The following is a 21,875-nucleotide window of genomic DNA, read 5'->3' on the forward strand; positions in this document are numbered from 1 at the left end:
CAAATTGCAGGGGAACCTCTGTGAAGGGAAGTAACCATTGCATGAGGTGAAGGTCACATCTCAAGTCTAAGCCTTGGAGATGGTATGCATTTATAAAATTGCCTGATAGAGGTTTCTAAGAAATACTCAACCTGTGCTAGGACAGTTCAACACTTTTTCTTTTGGTTCTTCATGTTTTCACTTAGTAATAGGTGGAATTTTCATTTTTTTCTTTTATAATTTTGTGTTTCATAAAAAATTAAATATATGTAGTTCAGATAATGTTTTTTAACAACCAGTACTGAGGTTTGAACTCAGGGTCTCTAGCTCTTTCTCAGCTTGTTTGCTCAGCTGATGCCTAATACTTGAGAGCTGGATCTCCTGCCCAGCATTTTTCTGGTTATTTTAGAGATGGACTTGCACGGACTTTTCTGCCTGAGCTAGTTTTGTTATTGGGGAGCTTCTCAATCGTTTTCTATGCGGAAAGCATAGAGAGTGTGAACTTGAAAATTCTTTTTTTGTTCACCTTAAAAGTTGCTAAGTCATTTGATTAGTCTGACCTTGCTTAGACTGGCCTTGAGGGCGCTTATGGTAAGAGGATAATATGGAAAATTAATCTCCGCATATAAAGAGCTCTTACTTGAACATGGCAGCAATGAGTAAGTTGTTTTTTTTTTTAAATTATCTTTAAGCAGTTGTACAAAGGGGTTACAGTTCAGCATACCAACTTATAAGTGCAATGTGTATCAGGATACATTGTTACCCTTCCATCCTTATCCCTCATCTCTCCTAACCCTACCCATCCCCTTAAGTTGAACTACCTGCTTCCATTTTCACATTTGCACATTGAATATTATGACTGTATTCGTCCACCTTTCCTCAATCTATCTGCCCTCCCTATTCCCCGCAACACTTGTTCCAGCTTCCTGGTATTCGTTTTGTTAAACTATGAGTAAGTTGTTTGAGGGAGCTACACCATCGCAATCCTCCCCTGCATATACTGTGCAGAAATGATTTCTTGCCAATTTTAGTTGTAAATAAAAGGATTGCAGTTTGTTGTTATTGCTTTTTGGGGGGAGTTGGGGGGAGAGTCAGTTGTGGCACTTGAACTCAGGGCCTGGGGGCTGCTTCTGGTTTTCTAGTGGTTAATTGGAAATAAGGGTCTCATGGACTTTGCTGACTAGGCTGGCTTTGAATCATGATCCTCAGATATCAGCCTCCTGAGTAGCTAGGATTATAGGTTTGAGTCCCCCAGTGCCTGCCTAAGGATTATATTTTATAACCCTGCTCATCCTAACTCTATTCCTTGCGTTTTCAGACTGTCCCGTTCTTTCGGGCTATTCATCATTTCCATCTTGTTTAAATAAAATTAAAGAGCCCGGCTCCGCCCCGCGCCGGCTCCCCCGTTCGCCCACCATGGTGAACCTGGGCCTGTCCCGTGTGGATGACGCCGTGGCCGCCAGGCACCCGGGGCTCCGGGAGTACGCCGCGTGCCAGTCCCACGCCTTTGTGAAGGGCGTGCTCACTTTGCTCGCAGTTGTTGGTTCTGTGGCAAGTTATGGGGTGACAAGAGTGGAGACCCAGAAATGCAGCAACCTCTGGCTTTTCCTGGAGACAGGGCAGCTCCCCAAAGACAGAAGCCCAGATGGCCGCAGCTAGGCGCACTCCAGCTGAGATGTGGAGGATCTGGGACAGAGGCAGCCCTGAAACACAGCCCTCTGCACCTCCAATTCCAGACCTTGCCCCCACCTGCACAGGTGTGCGGCCAGATCTGACACACCTGAGACCTGCCAAGGAGTTGGCTCAGAAAAGGTTGGGGTGGTGAGCTCTACTCCAAGATGACAAGAAACAGGGTCAGCACCGTGAGCCAAGGACCCTGCAGCAGCCTGCAGGTGGAGGAGACTCCTGCACTGTCCCAGGAGCTCAGGGTCACCTTTCAGCCCCCTAAACCTCCGAGACTCAAGGGGACATTGGGTACTGGGACATCCTTTCTTCTGAAAAAAAAAAATAAAATTAAAGACCATGTTTTATCTAGATTTCCTCAGGCTCCTCTGTTTTGATGACTGGCAGTTTTTTGTTTTTTTTTTTTTTTGGATCTGATCGTGGGGCCTGAACTCTGGGCTTGGGCGCTGCCCCTCAGTTCCTCAGCTCAAGGCTAGCACTCTACCACTTGAGCCACAGCACCACTTCTGGCTTTTTTCTTTTTGCTTATTTGGTGCTGAGGAATCGAACCCAGGGCCTCATGCATGCAAGGCAAGCGCTCTACCACTGAGCCACCTTCCCAGCCCCGATGACTGGCAGTTTTGAGCAGGGATTGTTTATGGTCAGGGATTGTGTGACTATGTCTCGGGTTTGTCTGCTGGTGAGGCTGGGTGCTGTGTCTGGGACAGGTGCCGTTGCTCTGGGCTGTACTGTCAGTGTGACTTCTGACTGCCGATATTGACCTTGGACACCTGCTGGGAATATGTGTTGATGGGTTTCTGCGCTATAAGATGACTTCTTTTCCCCCCTTCTGCTGCTGCTGCTAGTATTTTTTGGGGGGGGGGTGTTGTTCAGTGTAGAGCACTGTGTTTGTGTACACTGTGATTGTGTTGTGATCCGGGTCTCTGGTCAGGCTTCTGTTGGCTGCTGCTTCTTGAGGATGGCTGAGCATCTTTTCCATTCACCTCTCTGACTGTGGTCCACAAGGTCGGTCATTTGTATATCAGCCACTGATTCTGATCATTGCTGAGTGAACAGATACCCCAGGTTTAGGCTGTGTTTGACAGGGTTGAGCCTCTGATCGCACTGACCTCCAATTCCAGTCTTCCCCTCTGTGGATGATACTTTCTCAGCTGCTTCTTTCTCTAGTCCAAAGCCAGGGATCTGTGATGTAGCTGGTTAATGATAAGAACATCACAAACCCTTGTCTAGGATGTCCCCCCAACCTCTCATCAATGGTGGGAAGCAAAAAGTAGGAGCCTTCCTTAAAATTCTATAATCACGTCCTCATTATTATTATTATTATTATTATTATTATTTTGCCAATCCTGGGGCTTGAACTCAGGGCCTTGGCACTGTCCCTGAGCTTCTTTTGTTCAAGGCTAGTACGCTACTACTTGAGCCACAGTGCCACTTCCAGCCTTTTCTGTTTATGTGGTACTGAGAGCTTCATGCATGCTAGGTGGACACTCTACCACAAGATAGCCACATTCTCAGCCCTCCTTATTTTAATGGATACTACTTTTTTTTTCTTTTTGGTCCTGGGGCTTGAACTGAGGATCTGGATGCTGGAGCTGTAGTTCAAGGCTAGCATTCTACCACTTAAGCCACCACACCACTTCTGGCTTATTCTGAGTAGTTTGTTGGAGCTAAGAGTCTCAGCCTTGCCTGCTCAGGCTGGCTGGGAACAGCGATCTTCAGTCTCAGTCTCCTGAGATTACAGGTGGAGGTACGAGGCATGGCATGATTACTGTTTTATGCTGTGTGTTTGACTGTCATCCCTCTAAGGATCATATTCTTCTCCATGTCCCTTTAAATGCTCTCATCCTCTTTTTACCTGCCCATTTGTTTGTCTGTATATTTATAGATAGAAACTCCTTATGTAGCAGAGGCTGGCCTGGAGCCCTATGTAAGTGAGCTGGCCTTGAACTCATGATTTTCCTGTCCCAGCCTCCTTAGTCTTCCCATGCGTGGCTTAACTTTGTATTTTAGGGGGGAAAAAGACCGGAAGCCAAGGAGATACGGTGTTATGGTGTTGGGATGGAATTGTGCTGGAGGGGGTACAGTGCCCTTCCACCTAGGGTATCCTAGTCCTGGGGCTGGAACTCAGGGCCTGAGTGCTGTCTCTGAGCTTTTTGCTCAAGGTGAAGTACTCAAGGTTAAACACTTGAGCCAAAGCTCCACTTCTGGCTTTTTTGGTGCTTAATTGGAAATGCAAGTCTCCCACAGATTTTTCTGCCCAGGCTGGCTTTGAACTTTGATCCTCAGATCTCAGCCTCCTGAGCAGCTAGGATTTTAGGCATGAGCCGCTGGCGCCCGGCTTACCTGGGCTGTTCTGTGTTTGTGCCCTCCACTAAGAATTGTTCAGATACTCAGCACTCTTTTCTTGCCATCCTTGGATAACTGACAAGAGAACAGAGTGGTAAGTTTCATGAGCTGCAGAATGAAGTAAATAGCCAATTTTCTTAGGTTTTGCCTTTTATTCATTTATCATTTATTGACCAAACATTTCATTTATACCAAGTAAGCTTTGAAATAGTCCTATGGAAATTGAAATATTAAAAGGTACCATTTTGAGTGAAGTTGTATACATGTGTGGGAATGTCACAATAAAACTCCCCCTTTGCAACCAATGTATGCTAATAATGAAATAACAAAGGCCCTATTTTGTTGCCTTTGACATCAGCTAATAAATATTTATAAAACTAAAGAACAGATGCACTAAATATAACTAATGCGTGACTGGGAGCTACAAAAATTTTGTATCCTTTTGGGAAATCATTTTGGCAGTTATGTTTATGGCTCAGGAAAGGTGGCCTGTAGCGATATCAAAATCTGTGAACTGTCTAGCATCACTTTTTTTTTGAGATTTAAAATATTCGTTAGTATATATTAGAGGCTGTGAAAGAAATCTGTTTAGAAAAACAGAGTATTTGTGGTTTATTTCAGTCCTGTCCTTGTAATGACCTGGTCTGAAAGGCCACTGAGGGTTTGTGTGTTCTCAGAGAAGGTGAACGCCATGGGGAAACAAAGCCAGGGCTGGAAGAGGAGCAGACTGTAAGGAACAGCAGTGTTTTCACTTAAGTGTGGCATCCTATTAGGAGAGCCATGGAATATGAGTCTGGCACAGGGCAGGATGGCTCCTAAGGTAGGAGTAGGCTGAGTTCCTGTGTGACCCTAGGAGTTGTTGATCCAGAGTCTGCGGGGACCCTGGAAAGAGACAATAAACTCCTAGGAAGATAGCAGAAGCTAACTCTCAGCAGTGCTGTGAGGTCCGTGTTGGCACTGGGGATCAAGCCAGGGTGTCACCTGGGCAAGGCAGAGCTCTTCCACCAGCCACACCCTGGCCCTTTGTAGTGTTTTCTAACTGCCAGACACTTGTTTTCTTTCATGTAGCAGCTCTGTGCTGTTGGTGGAGGGAGTGGTCTTCATATGCAGTGCTTGGGGCCAGAAGTGTTTCAGATTTTGGACATTTTTGTAATTCTGGAATATTTGTATTCATAAAACTGGTGTTAGACTTCCTTTGGCATGACAGAATATCTGAGAAACTCAACTTGCAAGGAGGGAAAGGTCTGTTGGTTCTAATCTATGGGTTCAGGGCACAGTCCTCCTCCCCGTGGTGAATGAAGCTTCATGTGACAGGAATGTGGTAGAGCCAAGACACTCACCTCCTGCCAAAAGGAGGGAAGGGAAGGTGGAGAGAGAGGAGAAGGAGATAAGTAGAAAGGAAGGAGGAAAGGATAAAGAGAAAGGAAGGAGGAAAGGATAAAGAGAAAGGAAGGAGGGATAGGGGAAGGAGGGGGGGAAGGGGGGAAAGTCATCCCTTTTCTGTTTAAGGGTACACCCTCTCGGGACCTAGTTCCTCTAGCTAGGTCCTACCTCCTAAAGGACCCCCCCCCCCCCCCCCGAAAGAAAATCCACTGGTACAACTAGACTACAGCGTTTATTTGGATTTTTAGCAGTTTTTCCACTAACCAGGGAGAAAGTATTTGTCTATACTTCCTTTCCTCTCCAGCCTTATAAGACTTATCATCAAATTTTTATTTTCTAGTTCTTTCATTTAGTTGGCCATACAGGAGTTTGAATTCAGGGTCTCAAACGTGTTCACTTTGCTCACTGGCTGGTGATCTATCACTTGAGCCATACTTCAAGCTCTGCTTTCTGCTAGATATTTTGAAGATGGAGTCTCCCATACTTTTTCTGCCTAGGCTTGCTGCTTCTACTCTGATCCTCCAGATTTCATCCTTCTGAGGAGGTATGAACCACTAGTGCCTGGCTGTGATCATGTTCTTAACTCACAATATGGATAGGCTCTCTTGTTCCAGGTGGTCTTTCATGTTGAGACTGTGTGTGTGTGTGTGTGTGTGTGTGTGTGTGTGTGTGTGTGTGTGTGGTACTAAGGTTTTAACTCAGGGATTTGCTCTTGCTAGGCAGGCACTCTATTGCTGAGCTTCAGTCTTTTTTCTTTTTTTCTGCTGTTTATTTAAAAACAGAGCAAGCTTTTTTGAAAATGAAAGGAAAGTAGCAAGACTCTCAGAAGAGAGGGTCCGTAACAAGAGACCAGTGGAGTCCTCTAGGAGGATGGTTTTGATAGTATGGGGCTCTTGCTGTGTCTCCTCCCATATGCTTGTTTGATGGTATACAAATGAGCCACTCCAGCTCTTTTCATTGGTTAAATGGGCTCCCAGGGCATTATGGGAAGAAGTGTTTGTGTGGGACCGGAACAAGAAGCACCATGATGGGCTGCAGGTGGGAAGGTCCTGGTTATCTTGGGATTTGTCTCAGTGTTGGGAAACTTGACAAGGGGACATAGAGTCACAGCTTCCTCAGATGAGACGGAAGGAGCTCTGTGTGCCAGCAGACAGGAGATAGGAATGACTAAATATAGAAGAGGAGATTAGGAGGATCCACAGGGCCAGGCCAGCAATGAAGAGAGGAAGCAGCCCGGGGAGCCATTGTTATCTTTACCTGGAGAAAGAAAAGGGGTAGAGTAGGGAAGATGGAACAATTAGACAGAGCCTCTGCCCCTGGCACGATGAAGTTAATAAGGAAGTCAATAAGGAAGACCGGAAGGACTTTCGGTGCTAAATGACATTGAAATCCTGCCAGAGGGCGAAGAGCAGGATTTGTGCATTTAGGCCTCATGACATTTGCTGTACTCTAGGGCTTCCCTTGGCAGTTGCAATGATATAACAGCTTGTTCTCGCTGAGCTTCCTTTTGGCCCAGGTGTGCTTGGAGGAGGCCAGTAAACTCTTTGGACAGGGCACAAAGGCAAGTAGGCCCAGGAGGCAGGTTGAGCTGTGGGGAGGACTGGAGTTGTTCAGGAATCCTTGCCTAGGTGGGGGGCTGCAGCCCCAGCTGCTCCTGGAGAATGGATAGGGCCTTGAGGGTAAGGGAAGGGTAGAGAAGCTTTGGAATGGCCTGGGGCTGGTTTATGTTTGTGTCCCCCTGCCCTGATTAATGCCATTAGTAAGGGATTCCAGGCTTCACTTTCCAGGAGCAGTTTGGTGTTCACATCTGCTTTATTTCACATCAGAAATATTGTTAACTGAAGAAGGAAACATTCCATTGGCCAGTTACCCATTTGTATATTCTGCGTAATAGGAACTATATTTGCTAATGTCTTGTAAATGGACACACAGAGTAAACATGTGTGTTCTGATGTCCCCCGCCCCACAACTGAATTGCATTTGGAGTGGGCCGTAGAGTGGACCGTTCAGAAAATGAATGAACTATTCTCAAATGGCAATGCCATCAGCTCCCTACCAGGGCTGCAGGGTACCCAGATTAGGGTGCCTTTCATGTTTCTTAGGAAGTATCCTGTAACCTACAAGGCCCTGAGGCTTTGAGATGAGCCGAGAGGCTGGCTGTTGTGAAGGACACAGGACTGACCTTCAGATGGCATGTGATTTTTAAGAGATTCCATAACTTTGAGTTTGGCTTACTTTTCCTGAAAACTTAGCCATCCCCGGGTGTGTTTGAGGTCCCATTATCTGTTAGTTTTGGAGTTTAGTCCTTCCTCCAGCTTCTTCTACAGAGCTATAGTGAGCCAGTAGCAGCAGGGTTGCAGCTGATTTTTTAAAAAAAATTATTCTTGTTGTTAACCCATTCACCTCTGGCTTAGAAGGCGTGAGAAGAACAAGACAGACCTGGAACAGAACGGAACTGGCTTAGTATTACAGATGGAAAATATTTTTTCCTGGTAACCAATTCAGATGAATTGGAATAGAAACAAAAGGTCAGTCAGAGAAAGAGAGGAGATGAGATTTCTTTCTTCCCTTGGTTGGAGTAATGGGAAGAGGGAAGGTTGGATAATGCACATGGAGGTAGGCATGGGAGGCCAGTCCCTGTATTTTCCTTGAAGATGCTGAGGACTGTTTGCTTGCTTTTTTTTTTTTTTTTTCCTTTATTCACAAGGAATAACCTAAATTTGAAGTGCTGTAATGTAAATGTACAATAAAATCACATTTTATATCTGAAGGGAAGAAAAGAAGGATACAAAAATGAATTAGATCCATCTAGCTCTTGACTTATTTAAGAATCCAGTGGAATTACAAAAGACACAATGATCAGATAGTGCTAGAAAATGGTGACAGGAAGTCCCCAGAGAGAGTAACTGACCTTGTATGAACACAGTTGTCTTATGGGAAGTTTGTAGAATACTGGCAGGATGATGGTTTGTAGAATATTTGGTTTTGCTTTTAGTAGGACTGCTGAGATTTAGAATACTTATTCCTTTATTGAAGAATCTGAAGCTTTTCACCAGTCAGATGTGCTTACTTGGGGAGCAAACTGGTAACTGGATTTAGGGCTATGTCTTTTGCTTGGGAATTATTGGAATTAGGATTCAATGGCTTGGGTACTCCTGAGCCTTTCAATACTGACTTTTTCTAGCCAACCTATTGCAAAGAAGAAACAGTTTTCTTGTTTCTGTTGCAACATAAAAAAAGCATGATTAGGAGTGAGTGATAGGTTCTTTTGAAAGTTTTCTTCTGGCTTGATAACTTCTTGTGTCTGCCAAGAAAAATGAATTATCTTTCTGTAATTTTCAGAGGTTTTGGTAGGAAAGGGGATATTTTGTCTGTTTGATAGGGAATAAAGCAATCATTCGGCAGCTCTCAATTCTTTTTATTTCCTCCTTTTATTTATTTTTATTTTTGTGCTGGTCTTGGGGCTTGAACTCAGGTCCTGGGCACTGTCCCTGAGCCTCTTTGCTCAAGGCAAGCACTTCTCCACTTGAGCTATAGCTCTACTTCCAGCTTTTTGGTAGTTCATTGGAGGTCAGAGCCTCAAAGACTTCCTGGTTGGGCTGGCTCTGGACCTCCATCCTCAGATCTCAGCTTGACCTCAGTAGCTAGGATTATAGTCATGAGCCACTGGCCCTGGCTTCCATGTCCTCCTTGAATTGGGTCTCACATTTTCTCCTTAGAATCAATGAAAGGGACCTTGGCTGAAAGGACATTATACATTAAGCACAAATGCTATTAGGGATTTATAGTTATTTATATAGGGTTTAGTTTAAATTAAATGACCATTGGTGCCTTTGTAGGAAGATATATTTTGTGGGTTATAAATGAAATGAAAGCCATTGTGATCATAAGTAAAGCTAATTCTGTTTGAAAATCCAAGTGTTGGATTTACACTATCAATTAAAAGACAGATTTATCACTACAATATTTTTAGGCAAATGAGTCTATTTTAAGATGGTATTACTTAAGAATTGGGGTAGAAAATGAAGGAAATCTTCAGACATAAATGTCCTCTTTGTATTCATTATGACTGGGAAATAGAGTAGGAGGAAAGCATTTCCCCCCTCTCCAAGTAGAACATTTGTGCTTGCCTTCTACTGTGTGAAGAGAAAATTAATAGAACAATGTGAAAAACATTTCTAGAAACCCAAAAAGAAGTATGAAGTTACAGAGAGCGGTTTTTATTACGTTAATCATACAACCCAGAGAGGCGGGTCCACTTCCTCAGCCATCTCAGGTTTCTGGTGATGTGCAGAGCCAGCTACTGCCTTAAAGCGCCTTTCTACCTGGGCTTCCTTCCATGTGTGTTGTGTGCACGCACACGCGTGTGTCTGTGTATTTTGTGTTCTTTGAGTCAGGGTATTGACTCTTGGTCCTCTTGTTTCTGCTTCCCAAGTGCCTGGATTATAGGCATATTCCACTAATACTTGGGCTAGTTTATACTAACATCCTTTTTTTTTTCTTTTTTTGGTCCTGGTGATGGAACTCAAGCCTCCAGCCTGCTAGGCAGATGCTCTACTACTTGAGTCGCCCCATAGTCTAGTAATTCATCAGCAATATGTACCATTCATTGGTTCACTGTGGGCTCACCTGTCTTCTTCGCTTTGAGAGAAGAGGATCAATCTTCTTGACCCCTAGGGGATTTGCAGGTGGCATGGGTTTCTCTGGAGCTTCCTAGACCTTCATGCTGCTTGAGCTGGCCAGATAGCAGAGGATGTGGGAGGCATAGGGACAAGCTAGCCCTCACTGGAGGACCTAGTCATACTGCTGCCTGTGTGTGTGCCTGTGTTTGTGTGTGTGTGTGTGTGTGTGTGTGTATCAGGAGAAAGTAATAGGGCTCAGGGTTTGATTGTGCAAGTGTCATAGGAGTACTTGCCAGGTGCACTGCTGAGCGGAACTGACAACTACCCAAGTTTTGTTTCATGTGGTAACTTTTTACTATATCTCTTGGTTGTATGTCCTGGGCCTTGGTTGTATGAATTATCTATGAATTATCATTTTGCTCTGAACAGACTGTCCTGTGGAATGAACAGTGTGAAACTGTGTGATGTCTTTGGCTTACCACATCATACAGAGATCTTTAGTGGCACAAATCCTTCTGGCTAGAGGGACTTAGGCAGGGCTCAGTTACTACTGGGGACTACAGGAGCCTGAGTCCCAGCTTCAGGTAAGTGGTAGCACTGAATAAAGACCTACCTTTCAGACTCTTTCAACCTTGGTGATTTGGGGGAGAGATTGGTCAGGATTCTGAATCATTTATTTTATTTTTGCCAGTAAGGAAGTTTGAACTCAGTGCCTTGAGTTCACTTGGCTTGCTTGTTTGTCTGGTGCTCTTATCATTTGGACTAGTCCTTGAGCCCTGCTTTTTGCTGGTTATTTTGCATTTTGGAGATGCTCCTCTAGACCTCAGTCTTCTGAGTATCTAGTATTACAGGCATGGGCACCAGTGTTTGGCAAGGTTCTGTGTCTTTAAGTTTCTAAAAAATAGTGATATATAATCTAGGGGTCAAGATAGATGGACCACAGGACACTTTGAAAATATAGCTTGATTTGGTATATTCAGTTCACAATAGCAAAGTGGTTATTTTACGATAAAAGATTTTTTTTGTAAATTTTCAATTTTGCAGTGGGTGAATTTCCCCAGGCTGACCTTGAATTCTCCTCCTTGCCTTCCTAGTTCTAGGCTTACAGGCACAAACTACCACTCCTGGCTCCAGGATTTTTGTCTTCCTTCCTTCCTTCCCCTTCCCGCCCTCTTCCCTCCCTCCCTCCCCCTCTCTCTTTCTCTCTCTCTCTTCCTCCTCCCCCTATCTTTTGCTTGCTCTCTCATTCCTTCTTTTTTTTTTTTTTTGTTCTGGTACCTATTCTCTCTTCCTTTCCCTCCTCCCCTTCCCCCTCCCCTTTCCTCTCTCCCTGGCTTTTTTCTTTTTGCTTATGTGGAGCTGAGGAATCGAACCCAGGGCCTCAGGCATGCAAGGCAAGTGCTCTACCACTGAGCCACCTTCCCAGCCCTGACTTTGAACTTTTATTCTTTTTTTTTTTTGGGCCCGGTCATGGGGCCTGAACTCTGGGCCTGGGCACTGTCCCTCAGCTCTTCAGCTCAAGGCTAGCGCTCTACCACTTGAGCCACAGCACCACTTCCGGCTTTTTTCTTTTTGCTTATGTGGTGCTGAGGAATTGAACCCAGGGCCTCAGGCATGCAAGGCAAGCGCTCTTCCACTGAGCCACCTTCCCAGCCCTTGAACTTTTATTCAGCCTCCTGAGTACCTAGGATTACAGGCATGAGCCACCTGTGCCTGGCCATAATTTATTCTTCGTTGTTTTTGTGGTGCCTGCCTGGGGCTTGAATGAAGGGCCTGGGCACTGCCCCTCTTTGAGCTTTTATTGCTTAGTGTGGTGCTTTACCACTTGAGCTACAGCTCTACTTCAGGCTTTTTGGTAGTTTCTTGGAGATAAGAGTCTCATGGAGTTTTCTGCCCAAGCTGACTTTGGGCTTTGATCTTTAGATCACAGCCTCCTGAGTAGCTAGGATTATAGGTATGAGTCACTGGTGATGGGTCAGGATTTAACAAGGAGATTCTTAACATGGACACATTATCTCACAGATGGATTTTTAATTCCCCAGAGTTTGCAGTTTTGCCTAATTCAATTTTAAAAAGAAAATCATCATCACAGTTCCTCCTGGTTATGATTTCTCCTGGATATTTTCACATCAGTATCACTTAGGAAATTTCCATGTTTTATTTCCTGTGTGCCTTTTATGTTGAAGGTGACTTTATGCTGGGGATATTGTTGTTGTTTGGTTGTGCAAATAGAGAAGAGTGACCGCAGTAGTGTTCTTTAAGCAAAGTACCAAGCACACAAGACTTCTCCAGTGTTGTGTAATTGAGACATGTACAAGTGGTAGGTGATTTATACTTGAACGCCTGCTTAACTTAAATGTTTCTTTCATTTGCCATGGTAGATTTTTCCCTGTGAGAATCTTAGAAGTAGTTAGAAATGTCTCCAGAGTGAGTTCATATGCTGAGGGTCTTAGCAGCCATTGATGCATTTTTTAAAAATAATTTTTTATTGAGATTGATTACATAAATTTCACAGTTTCGCAGATAGTGATAATTAAAGTCAGAAACACATTTTAACCTCCACAAGGCAAATTATCCACAAGATCATTATCATGATCTATAATGTTTGTGAATTCTATGAGCTTTGACAATACCAGTATTTCTTCCACATCTGGTGATATGTACATTTCTTTCCTTTTGCTTAGTGTAAGCTGTTCCCTTTTTCCCTTTTATTCCCTCCCTCCACTGATGCATTTTATATGAGTTTTCATAGGGATATATATTCTCATCTGTAGAGGTTCTACCTTGACCCCGTGTTGTTGCCTTCATAAGGAATGTCTGATCTTTTATAGATTGTACAAGAAAGAAGGTCATTAGCTACTCCAATTAAATGTGTTAGACCACTTCTCAGGGACCACTAACACAAGTTTAAAGGAGGAACAACAGTAAATACTGAAGTCTAGGAATATATGCCTACCAATCAGATTTTGTTGTCTGTCAGCTGCAGTCCTTCCATTGTTGATTGCTTGCTTATCTCTCCCCCCCCACCCCCCTTTCCCTGCCTTTTTTTTTTTTTTGGGTCTGGTCATGAGGCCTGAACTCTGGGCCTGGGCACTGTCCCTCAGCTCTTCAGCTCAAGGCTAGTGCTCTACCACTTGAGCCACAGTGCCACTTCTGGCTTTTTTCTTTTTGCTTATGTGGTGCTAAGGAATCGAACCCAGGGCCTCATGCATGCAAGGCAAGCGCTCTACCACTGAGCCACCTTCCCAGTCCCCCCCCCCCCCCCTTTTTTTTTAATGTCAGTCGTGGGGCTTGAACTCTGAGCCTAGGCACTCTCCTTCAGCTCTTCAGCTCAAGGCTAGCGCTCTACCACTTGAGCCACAGTGCTACTTCCAGCTTTTTCTGCTTATGTGGTGCTGAGGAATTGAACCCAGGGCCTCATGCATGCAAGGCAAACACTCTGCCACTGAGCCCCTTTCCCAGCCCCTTTCCTTGCTTTTCATTCTCCTTTGTTCTTTCTTCTGTCCTTACCCCAAATACTTTTCCTCCTAGATGCTTGCTCTACTGCCAAAGCAAAGACCAAGTCCAAGGAGATTTCCTGTGGTTCTGAGTGCTAGTAAGTGACAGAGCTGAGCCCCTGTTCAGCTATAAATCTAGCCTCTAACCTTGTGGCTTGTTAATTATATCACCTGTCCTTAGGCAGGTGATAGGCCAGTAGGTAAGAAGAGACAAGGACACTCATTAGAGGACAGGTCTAAGATGGGGCATTGTGGAGACTGTTCAATTAGCCTCCAAAGGTGGGATAAAAGGCTCCCTTTTAGTGACCCCAACACTCTGTATATTTATGTGTCTTTCATCTTTGGAAATGCTCTCCATTCTCCCATGGAGAGTATCTCTTATAACCTAAAAGGAAAAATTAGATTTAAATAAAAATGGTTGGAATCAACTCATATTCCATTTCCTTTTTTACTTACAAATAAGAAAAGTTTCTTTCCATTTTTTTGGGGGGTGGGGGGTTGGTCCTGGGTACTATCCCTGAGCTTCTTTTGCTCAAGGCTAAAACTCTACCACTTGAGCCATTATGCCACTTTTTTTTTTTTTCTGAGTAGTTTATTAGCGATAAGGGTCTCATGGACTTTCCTGTCTTTTTTTTTTTGGGTTGGTCCTGGGTGCTGTCCCTGAGCTTCTTTTGCTCAAGGCTAAAACTCTACCACTTGAGCCATTGTGCCACTTCTGTTTTTTTTTTCTGAGTAGTTTATTGGCGATAAGGGTCTCATGGACTTTCCTGTCTGGGCTGGCTTTGAACCATGGTCCTCAGATTGCAGCCTGCTGAGTAGCTAGGATTATAGTGGTGCGACACCAGTGCCTGGCAAGAAAAGTTTCTTTTAAAATATAACTTAAGGGTTCCTCCACCACCGGGGTCTGTCTGCCTCTCTGGTTTTCATCTCTTGACATACTCCTTCATGGACAGCTTAGGGGTACTTGGGGAACTTTGGGGTCTTAAAAAATATCTCCCAATTGGACTTATGTCTATCTGGTGGCAGGTTTGTATGCCCATTTCTTCTGTGGATGAATATTAACATCTATAATACCCTTACAATCTCTTTCTTTTAATTTACTATCCCAAATAGTATGATGACTATGGTAATGATGTTTTGCAAATGGGATTAAATGCTACCAAGATCAAAATATGTTTGGAAGCCAGGTAGAGTGGCTAATACCTGTAATCCCAGCCAAGAGGGAGAGGTAAGGAAATGTAGGTCTTAGGAGGATTGTAGACTAAGGCTGGCCCACAGTATCTGAAAAAGAAAAAAAAAGCCAAAAAAGAGGTTGGGGGACTGGAGGTATTTGGCTCTAGTGGTAGAGTGTTTGCATAGCAAGTCGGAAACCCTGAGTTCAGACCCCATTATCATACTCCCAGCCCTGAGAGAACAAGTTTAGGGATTAAAAAACAGTCTGGAGACAAAGCTTTATATGAAAACAGTGTGAAAATGACGCTTTCTCGTTTCTGCACTAAAACCTGCTTTTCTGTGCTATCACAGCTTCAACCAACTTCATTCTTAGGTGCACTGGTGATGCTGTACGACATTTTGGAAAGGTTCCTTTTGGAACTCTGAATGATGGGGGTTTTGTGCGGTCTGTGGATGCCACTTTGACTCAGGTTCCCATGGTTTCCCTAACTGCTATTACCGAGTTGAGTTGCTCTTTCTTGCTGTTCCTCACTGTGTTGTAGAAACTGTCTGGTGGGATTTTTGACTCATCGTCACAAATGTTCATCGCTGATGGATTTCTTTCCCATTCCTTTAACAGAACATCTGATCAAATTCATGACCATGGGGGATATGAAGACCCCAGACTTCGATGACCTCCTGGCAGCATTTGACATCCCAGATATGGTCGATCCCAAAGCAGCTATTGAATCCGGACACGATGACCACGAAAGCCACATCAAGCAGAATGCTCACGTGGACGACGACTCGCATACCCCATCGTCCTCCGATGTGGGTGTCAGCGTGATTGTGAAGAATGTGCGGAACATCGATTCCTCCGAGGGTGCGGAGAAGGAAGGCCACAATCCCACAGGCAATGGCTTACACAACGGGTTTCTCACAGCGTCCTCTCTGGATGGTTACAGTAAAGATGGAGCCAAGTCCTTGAAAGGAGACGCACCTACCTCAGAGGTGACTCTCAAAGACTCGGCATTCAGCCAGTTCAGCCCTATCTCCAGTGCTGAAGAGTTTGATGACGATGAGAAAATCGAGGTGGACGACCCCTCGGACAAGGAGGAGGTGCGCTCCGGTTTCAGATCGAATGTCTTGACGGGGTCTGTTTCTCAGCAGGACTGTGATAAACTAAAGGCACTGGGAGGAGAAAACTCAGGCAAAACTGGAATGGCCACGCCAGGCAGTCTAGATAAAAACAAAGTCAAGAGAGAAACAGAGAGCAATTCCATAAGTCTGAGTGTTTATGAATCGTTTAAAGTCAGAAAGCTGGAGGATAAGTTGAAGGAGAACTCTGAGAAGGTGCTCGAAAATAGGGTCCTTGATGGGAAGCTGAGCTTGGAGAAGAACGATATCAGCCTTGCTGGGCTTGCACCATCCAAGACCAAGGCGGCCTCCAAGCTCTCGTCCTGTATAGCCGCCATTGCGGCCCTAAGCGCCAAAAAGGCGGCTTCTGACTCATGCAAAGAGCCTGTGGCCAACTCCAGGGAAGCATCTCCCTTACCGAAAGAAGAAAATGACAGTCCGAGACCTGCTGACAAGTCTCCCGAATCCCAGAGCCTCATCGATGGCCCCAAGAAAGCCTCCCTCAAGCCATCGGATAGTCCCAGGAGCATCTCCAGTGAGAACAGCAGCAAAGGGTCCCCGGCGTCTCCTGCAGGCCCCACACCGGCCATCCCCAAGGTCCGCATCAAGACCATCAAGACATCTTCCGGGGAGATCAAGAGAACGGTGACGCGGGTTCTGCCGGAAGTGGACCTTGACTCGGGGAAGAAGCCTTCTGAGCAGACGGCGTCTGTGATGGCTTCTGTGACATCCCTTCTGTCATCTCCAGCCTCGGCCACTGTCCTCTCCTCTCCCACCAGGGCGCCTCTCCAGGCAGTTTCCTCTGCCGAGCTGACCCCCAAGCAGGTCACCATCAAGCCCGTGGCCACCGCGTTCCTCCCCGTGTCCGCCGTGAAGACAGCAGGGTCCCAAGTCATCAATCTGAAGCTGGCGAACAACACGACGGTGAAAGCCACGGTCATCTCTGCTGCCTCTGTCCAGAGTGCTAGCAGCGCCATCATTAAAGCTGCCAATGCCATTCAGCAGCAAACCGTTGTGGTGCCAGCCTCCAGCCTGGCGAACGCCAAACTCGTGCCAAAGACTGTGCACCTTGCCAACCTTAACCTTCTGCCTCAGGGTGCCCAGGCCACCTCTGAACTCCGCCAAGTGCTAACCAAACCTCAGCAACAAATAAAGCAGGCAATAATCAATGCAGCGGCCTCGCAGCCACCCAAAAAGGTGTCCCGTGTCCAGGTGGTGTCCTCCTTGCAGAGTTCGGTGGTGGAAGCTTTCAACAAGGTGCTGAGCAGTGTCAACCCAGTCCCAGTTTACATCCCAAACCTCAGTCCTCCTGCCAACGCGGGCATCACGATCCCCACACGCGGGTACAAGTGCTTGGAGTGCGGGGACTCCTTCGCGCTGGAGAAGAGTCTGACCCAGCACTACGACCGGCGCAGCGTGCGCATCGAAGTCACCTGCAACCACTGTACCAAGAACCTCGTTTTTTATAACAAATGCAGCCTCCTTTCCCATGCCCGGGGCCATAAGGAGAAAGGAGTGGTAATGCAGTGCTCCCACTTAATTCTCAAGCCAGTCCCAGCAGATCAGATGATAGTTTCTCCGTCTAGCAATACTTCTGCTTCCTCTCCCACTCTGCAGAGCTCCGTGGGAGCCGGCACACACACTGTCACCAAAATCCAGTCTGGCATCACGGGGACGGTCATATCAGCTCCTTCCAGCACACCCATCTCCCCAGCTATGCCCCTAGACGAAGACCCCTCCAAACTCTGTAGACACAGTCTCAAATGTTTGGAGTGTAACGAAGTCTTCCAGGACGAGACATCGCTGGCCACACATTTCCAGCAGGCTGCAGATACGAGTGGACAAGTAGAGTATCATTTACATTTTGGTGTTTCGGTGACGAGTCTGTAGCCATGAGTGCTCAGTAGGATGTCTTGTTTTTGGGGTGGAGGAGCGTGTGCGCGTATGTATGCTAGCAAGGCACAGGGGAGGGAGAAAGAGAGGATTGTTTCCATAGAGCAGAAGCAGTGCTGAAACATGGAGATACAAAGTCTATACACTGGTTTGGGTTGTGGTACTTCAGTTCAGGTAATTGTTTGGTTATCGGAATATATGTTGCTAGTCCAAGGTTTAGCTATCAAATTAGTGTCACCCCACTGTCAGGTTACCTGGCCTTATCTCCTTAGTTATTAGCGACGATTTTTGGCATTTTTACAAGTACTTCCTGTGGTTACTTACAGTACTGAAATGTCTTTTCTGAACACATCTGATGGGTGCCAACTTTTCTAGCATATCTGCTTAAGACAGTGGTTCAGCAGCATATTCAGTGGATTTAAGCTACGGACGACAAACCAGCACTTCTTACCTAAAGCTGCTTTTGCAGCTCTTTTGTGTTTCTGCAGGTTGGTGCGTGTGAAAGGCATTTCACAATAGGCATCAGGCTTGCCTCCCCGTCGTCTCCAGCTCTCCATGAGGCAACTAGATAACATGTTTGACAAATATGCCTATTATTTGGAAGTAACTGGACATGCTGAATCAAATAATTTCCAGCCAGGGAAACCATAGGACATGCAGTCTGGATCGGAACCTGTGTGCTGTTCGGAGGGGGAGGGGCGCTAGTGTGCACTCATGTTCACTGCTACTCGGACTTCTCTTTATGAAGAACCAGTGGGTTTTTTTCCTACTGTTTGTTAATTAGGAGATTTGTGCTGTGGTCAGAAGTCCTTCACTGTCTTGGTAATCCAAGACAGTGATCCCTTTGAGTATGAGGAAGAAAAGATCAACATGACTTCACTTTATATTCTGGGTTTTCAGTTTAGTGGCTGTGGAAGTGAGAGTTCTGACTAGCTTCTGGCAGGCTTGGTGTTTATCCTGTCATTGGTTCCCACAGTAGATGTTTCAGGACGAGAACAGCAGTGAGCTCAAGGGAGAAGCAATGGCTGTGGCTCTTGGCTCATGTCCTAGTGACAATGCCCAGGGTCTCTCCATCCTGCTGTTCCCTTCTCTTGCCACCTCTTCATCAAAAGGGTGGAAGTTCTTTCCATCTTAAAAGAATGCAGTAAAAGGAAAAAAAAAAGGCATCTCTTTAGTTGTTTATCCTGTCTTCTGCTGTGCTAGGACTCCATGGCCTCTGGCCTGGCCCAGGAGGGTTGGCATGGAGGTCCTTGGTTGGAACTGCCTTCCTATGTTCTTCTTTAGGACACTGCCTTCTCCAGAAACATGCAAGACAGTGGGCTAAGGGTTAAGAGTCTCGCTGCTCTCTGTGTTCCACCAGGTTTGGTTCTGGATTACTTTTGGAGGCTCAACAGCCACGCCAGGCTCAGACAAGGATGAAGTCTCTAACTGAGAGAAGAAGAATGTCCCTCACTGCTGGGACGAGTAAAATGTGCACGCCACGTGGAGTCCTTAAGTATAGCAGGCTGTACTTATGGTCAGATATACATGTACTCCCTAGTCTCTTGCCTACCTAAGTTGTACACTCAGCACCTCTCAGAGAAGATTTATATCTAGTAAGCATCAGCCGACTGGTCAGCCAGGTGCTTATGGGGCTGGCCACATGAGCATAAGTCCATATTATGCTTTCCTCCCATAGCACTCGTGGTCAGGAGACCCTGTATGCATTTCCTGGTCTGTGCAGACTCAGCCTTTTAGTTCTCACCTGGATGGAGGCGGGAAGTCTGGGTTCTAACTGAGCCCCAGGCCGTGGTAGCCCTGTGTGAAATGGCTGTTTTTCCACTTAGAAGCACCGCCTCTCTTTCCCTGCTACAAGAGGTCTGTAGAGTACCAGTACCACAGTCTACTATTGCACTTGAACTGGGGTTCCTTCTACATCACTGTCACAGGTGTAATATTGGTAATTGGGGTGGCCGGAAGTGGGGCAGCAATAAGAAAGAAGAGAACAATCATTCCATCTTTCTACTTACCAGTCACATGACCCTTGCCCAGTTTATAATTGTAACCTTAAACTCAGTTGAGAAAAAAAAAACAAAAAAAACTTTGCCTGTGTGAATGGGACTGAAAGCCTTGTGATTTTTTTTTTTCCCCCTACAAAATCTAGAAGATGAACTAGTGGCTCCGCTAGGACCAGAGACTTTGCTGACTTTACCGAACCTCTTCTTTCCTCTGTTGTCTACTGTGTTTCTAGATTTAGAACTTCCCTTTACATCCCCTGTCCCCTAACCCCTGTGTTCTAGTAACTTATTGGTAAATTGGGAAACAAGGACTTCCCACTGTTGAGTAGTGGCATCCCCTGTAGGTAGGCTTACACCCTAACCTGTCTTTCCCCTGCCAGTTCCCCATATAGGCAAAGCCTCTGGCCTGCAGTATTGGTGGTCTTGAGTTGGGCTTGGGCTCTGCACAGCTGCCTGGTTTATATCTACACTGTTGTCAGTCCTGAGAAGGGCCTAGGGTGTGCACGCTGCCTGGTCTGCAGAAGCTTCCCCACGAGCCCTTGCTGCCAGCGTTAGGTTCTATAGGAAGTCCACTGGTCCTGGCTAGATCTGCAGATCACTGCCCGTCAGGCATTGCCTTTCAGCTCTGGTTAGCCAGGCCTGAGGAAGGAGGAACCACTGCTGGCAGCTGGCATCGTTCTTCCTTCTTTCCCTTTTAGTTTGAGGTAATGGTAGACTCATAGAAGTAACAGGCACCCGTCATCCAGTTCTCCCTAAGGATCACAGCTTACAAATGCCAATCAGTATCACAACCAGGGTGCTGACATCAATACAGTCAGGAAAGAGAAAAATCCTATGATATGAAGCTACTGTTACTGCCCATTCCACTGTAAGCCCTGGTAACCACTACCTGCATTTCTGTCATTTTGAGAGTGTTACCTGCCTGGAACTATACTGTGTGCATAGTCATTAGGATTTTTTTTTTCTTCATTCACCATGATTCCCTGGAGAGTCTTCTAGGTTTTTGCCTGTGTGAATACAGATGCTTCTCTGCTCATGACGATGGTACTACCTTCTTGATAAGCCCTTTGTAGGTTCAAAGTACTGTATTAGCCAAAAATGCATTGTATGTTCCTACCCTGCCACATACCCTAGCTTAGCAACACAATATGCTGTAGAGTATCAGTTCTTTCCCCAGTGGTGGCTCACTGGCTGTGGCTACCTAGCATTGCGAGAGAATGGAAGACTGTATTGCTAGCCTGGGAAAAGATCAAGATCCAACACTCCAAGTATAGTTCTATTCTGAGCATAATTCTATTGAAAGTGTATCACTTTTACACATTGAAAAGTGATAAGTTAAACGATTACAAGTTGGGCCTTCTGTATCTTATTCCTTTTTATTACACAGTGATATTCGAGTCTGTTGTTACACCGTAGTTTTCTTTAATCATTTGTGGTGGGACTTGTGCTTCGTTCCTAGTTTGGGGCTGTTAAGAATATGGCTCCCATGAACACTAGTGTACACGTTTTTGTGTGAACAGGGTTTTTACTTCTGTGGTATAGTAACCAGGAGCTTGGCTAAATGCTGGTTTTTATGTGAGTTGCATGTTTAGACTCTTAAACTGTTCTAGAGTAGCTATCCCCAGGAACCATCAAGTTTCTCTGTAGACTTGCCAAAATTGGCTGGTGGTACTGTTTTTTTATTCCTTGCTTATTCTGGGCCTTGTGATATTGCTTGGCCTTTTTGCTCATAGCTGCTGCTCTTACCATTTGAGCCTTGCCTTCAGTTCCAGCTTTTTGCTGGAGTTAAGAGTCTTGGACTTTACTGCCCAGGCTGGCTTCAAATCTGTTCTTTTAATTGTGTCTACCTACTCTGATAGGTATATTATTTCATTGTGTTTTCCTATTGGTTGATTATGTTAAACATATTTTTACAGATTTGCTACCTGTGTGTGTATATATGTGTGAGTGTGTGTGTGTATATGTATATGTATGTATGTATATATATATATATATATATATATATATTTGGGAAATACCTTTTTATATCGTTAAGTCTATTTTCCAGTTAGTTTAGTTGTTGTTTTTGTTTTTCTATTGAGGTTTAAAAGTTACTGATAAAAATCTAACAAGGGTCCTTTGCAGGGTATGTGTTTGCAAGTCTTTACTTCCAGTCTGCATCTTGTCTTTTCATACCCTCAGTAGCC

At 45.3% G+C, this 21,875-nt stretch overlaps 2 protein-coding genes across 4 annotated transcripts in view; both read left to right on the plus strand.

Annotated features, from left to right (window-relative positions):
- Positions 1–21,875, plus strand: part of Znf532 (zinc finger protein 532) — a 112,855-nt gene that overhangs the window by 41,786 nt on the left and 49,194 nt on the right. For all 3 annotated transcript variants that reach the window (XM_042675175.1, XM_042675174.1, XM_042675176.1), the window contains one exon: positions 15,303–17,644. In XM_042675175.1, the coding sequence (XP_042531109.1) occupies positions 15,303–17,644 (2,342 nt within the window). The remainder of the gene's footprint in view (positions 1–15,302; positions 17,645–21,875) is intronic.
- Positions 1,372–1,753, plus strand: LOC122104343 (transmembrane protein 141-like). Its single transcript, XM_042675177.1, has one exon. It carries the CDS (start codon positions 1,396–1,398, stop codon positions 1,636–1,638), a length of 243 nt encoding a protein of 80 aa, XP_042531111.1. The 5' UTR covers positions 1,372–1,395; the 3' UTR covers positions 1,639–1,753.

This window comes from Dipodomys spectabilis, unplaced genomic scaffold (assembly GCF_019054845.1).
Source record: "Dipodomys spectabilis isolate Male_0828 unplaced genomic scaffold, ASM1905484v1 ptg000024l, whole genome shotgun sequence".
Taxonomy (NCBI): Eukaryota; Metazoa; Chordata; class Mammalia; order Rodentia; family Heteromyidae; genus Dipodomys; species Dipodomys spectabilis.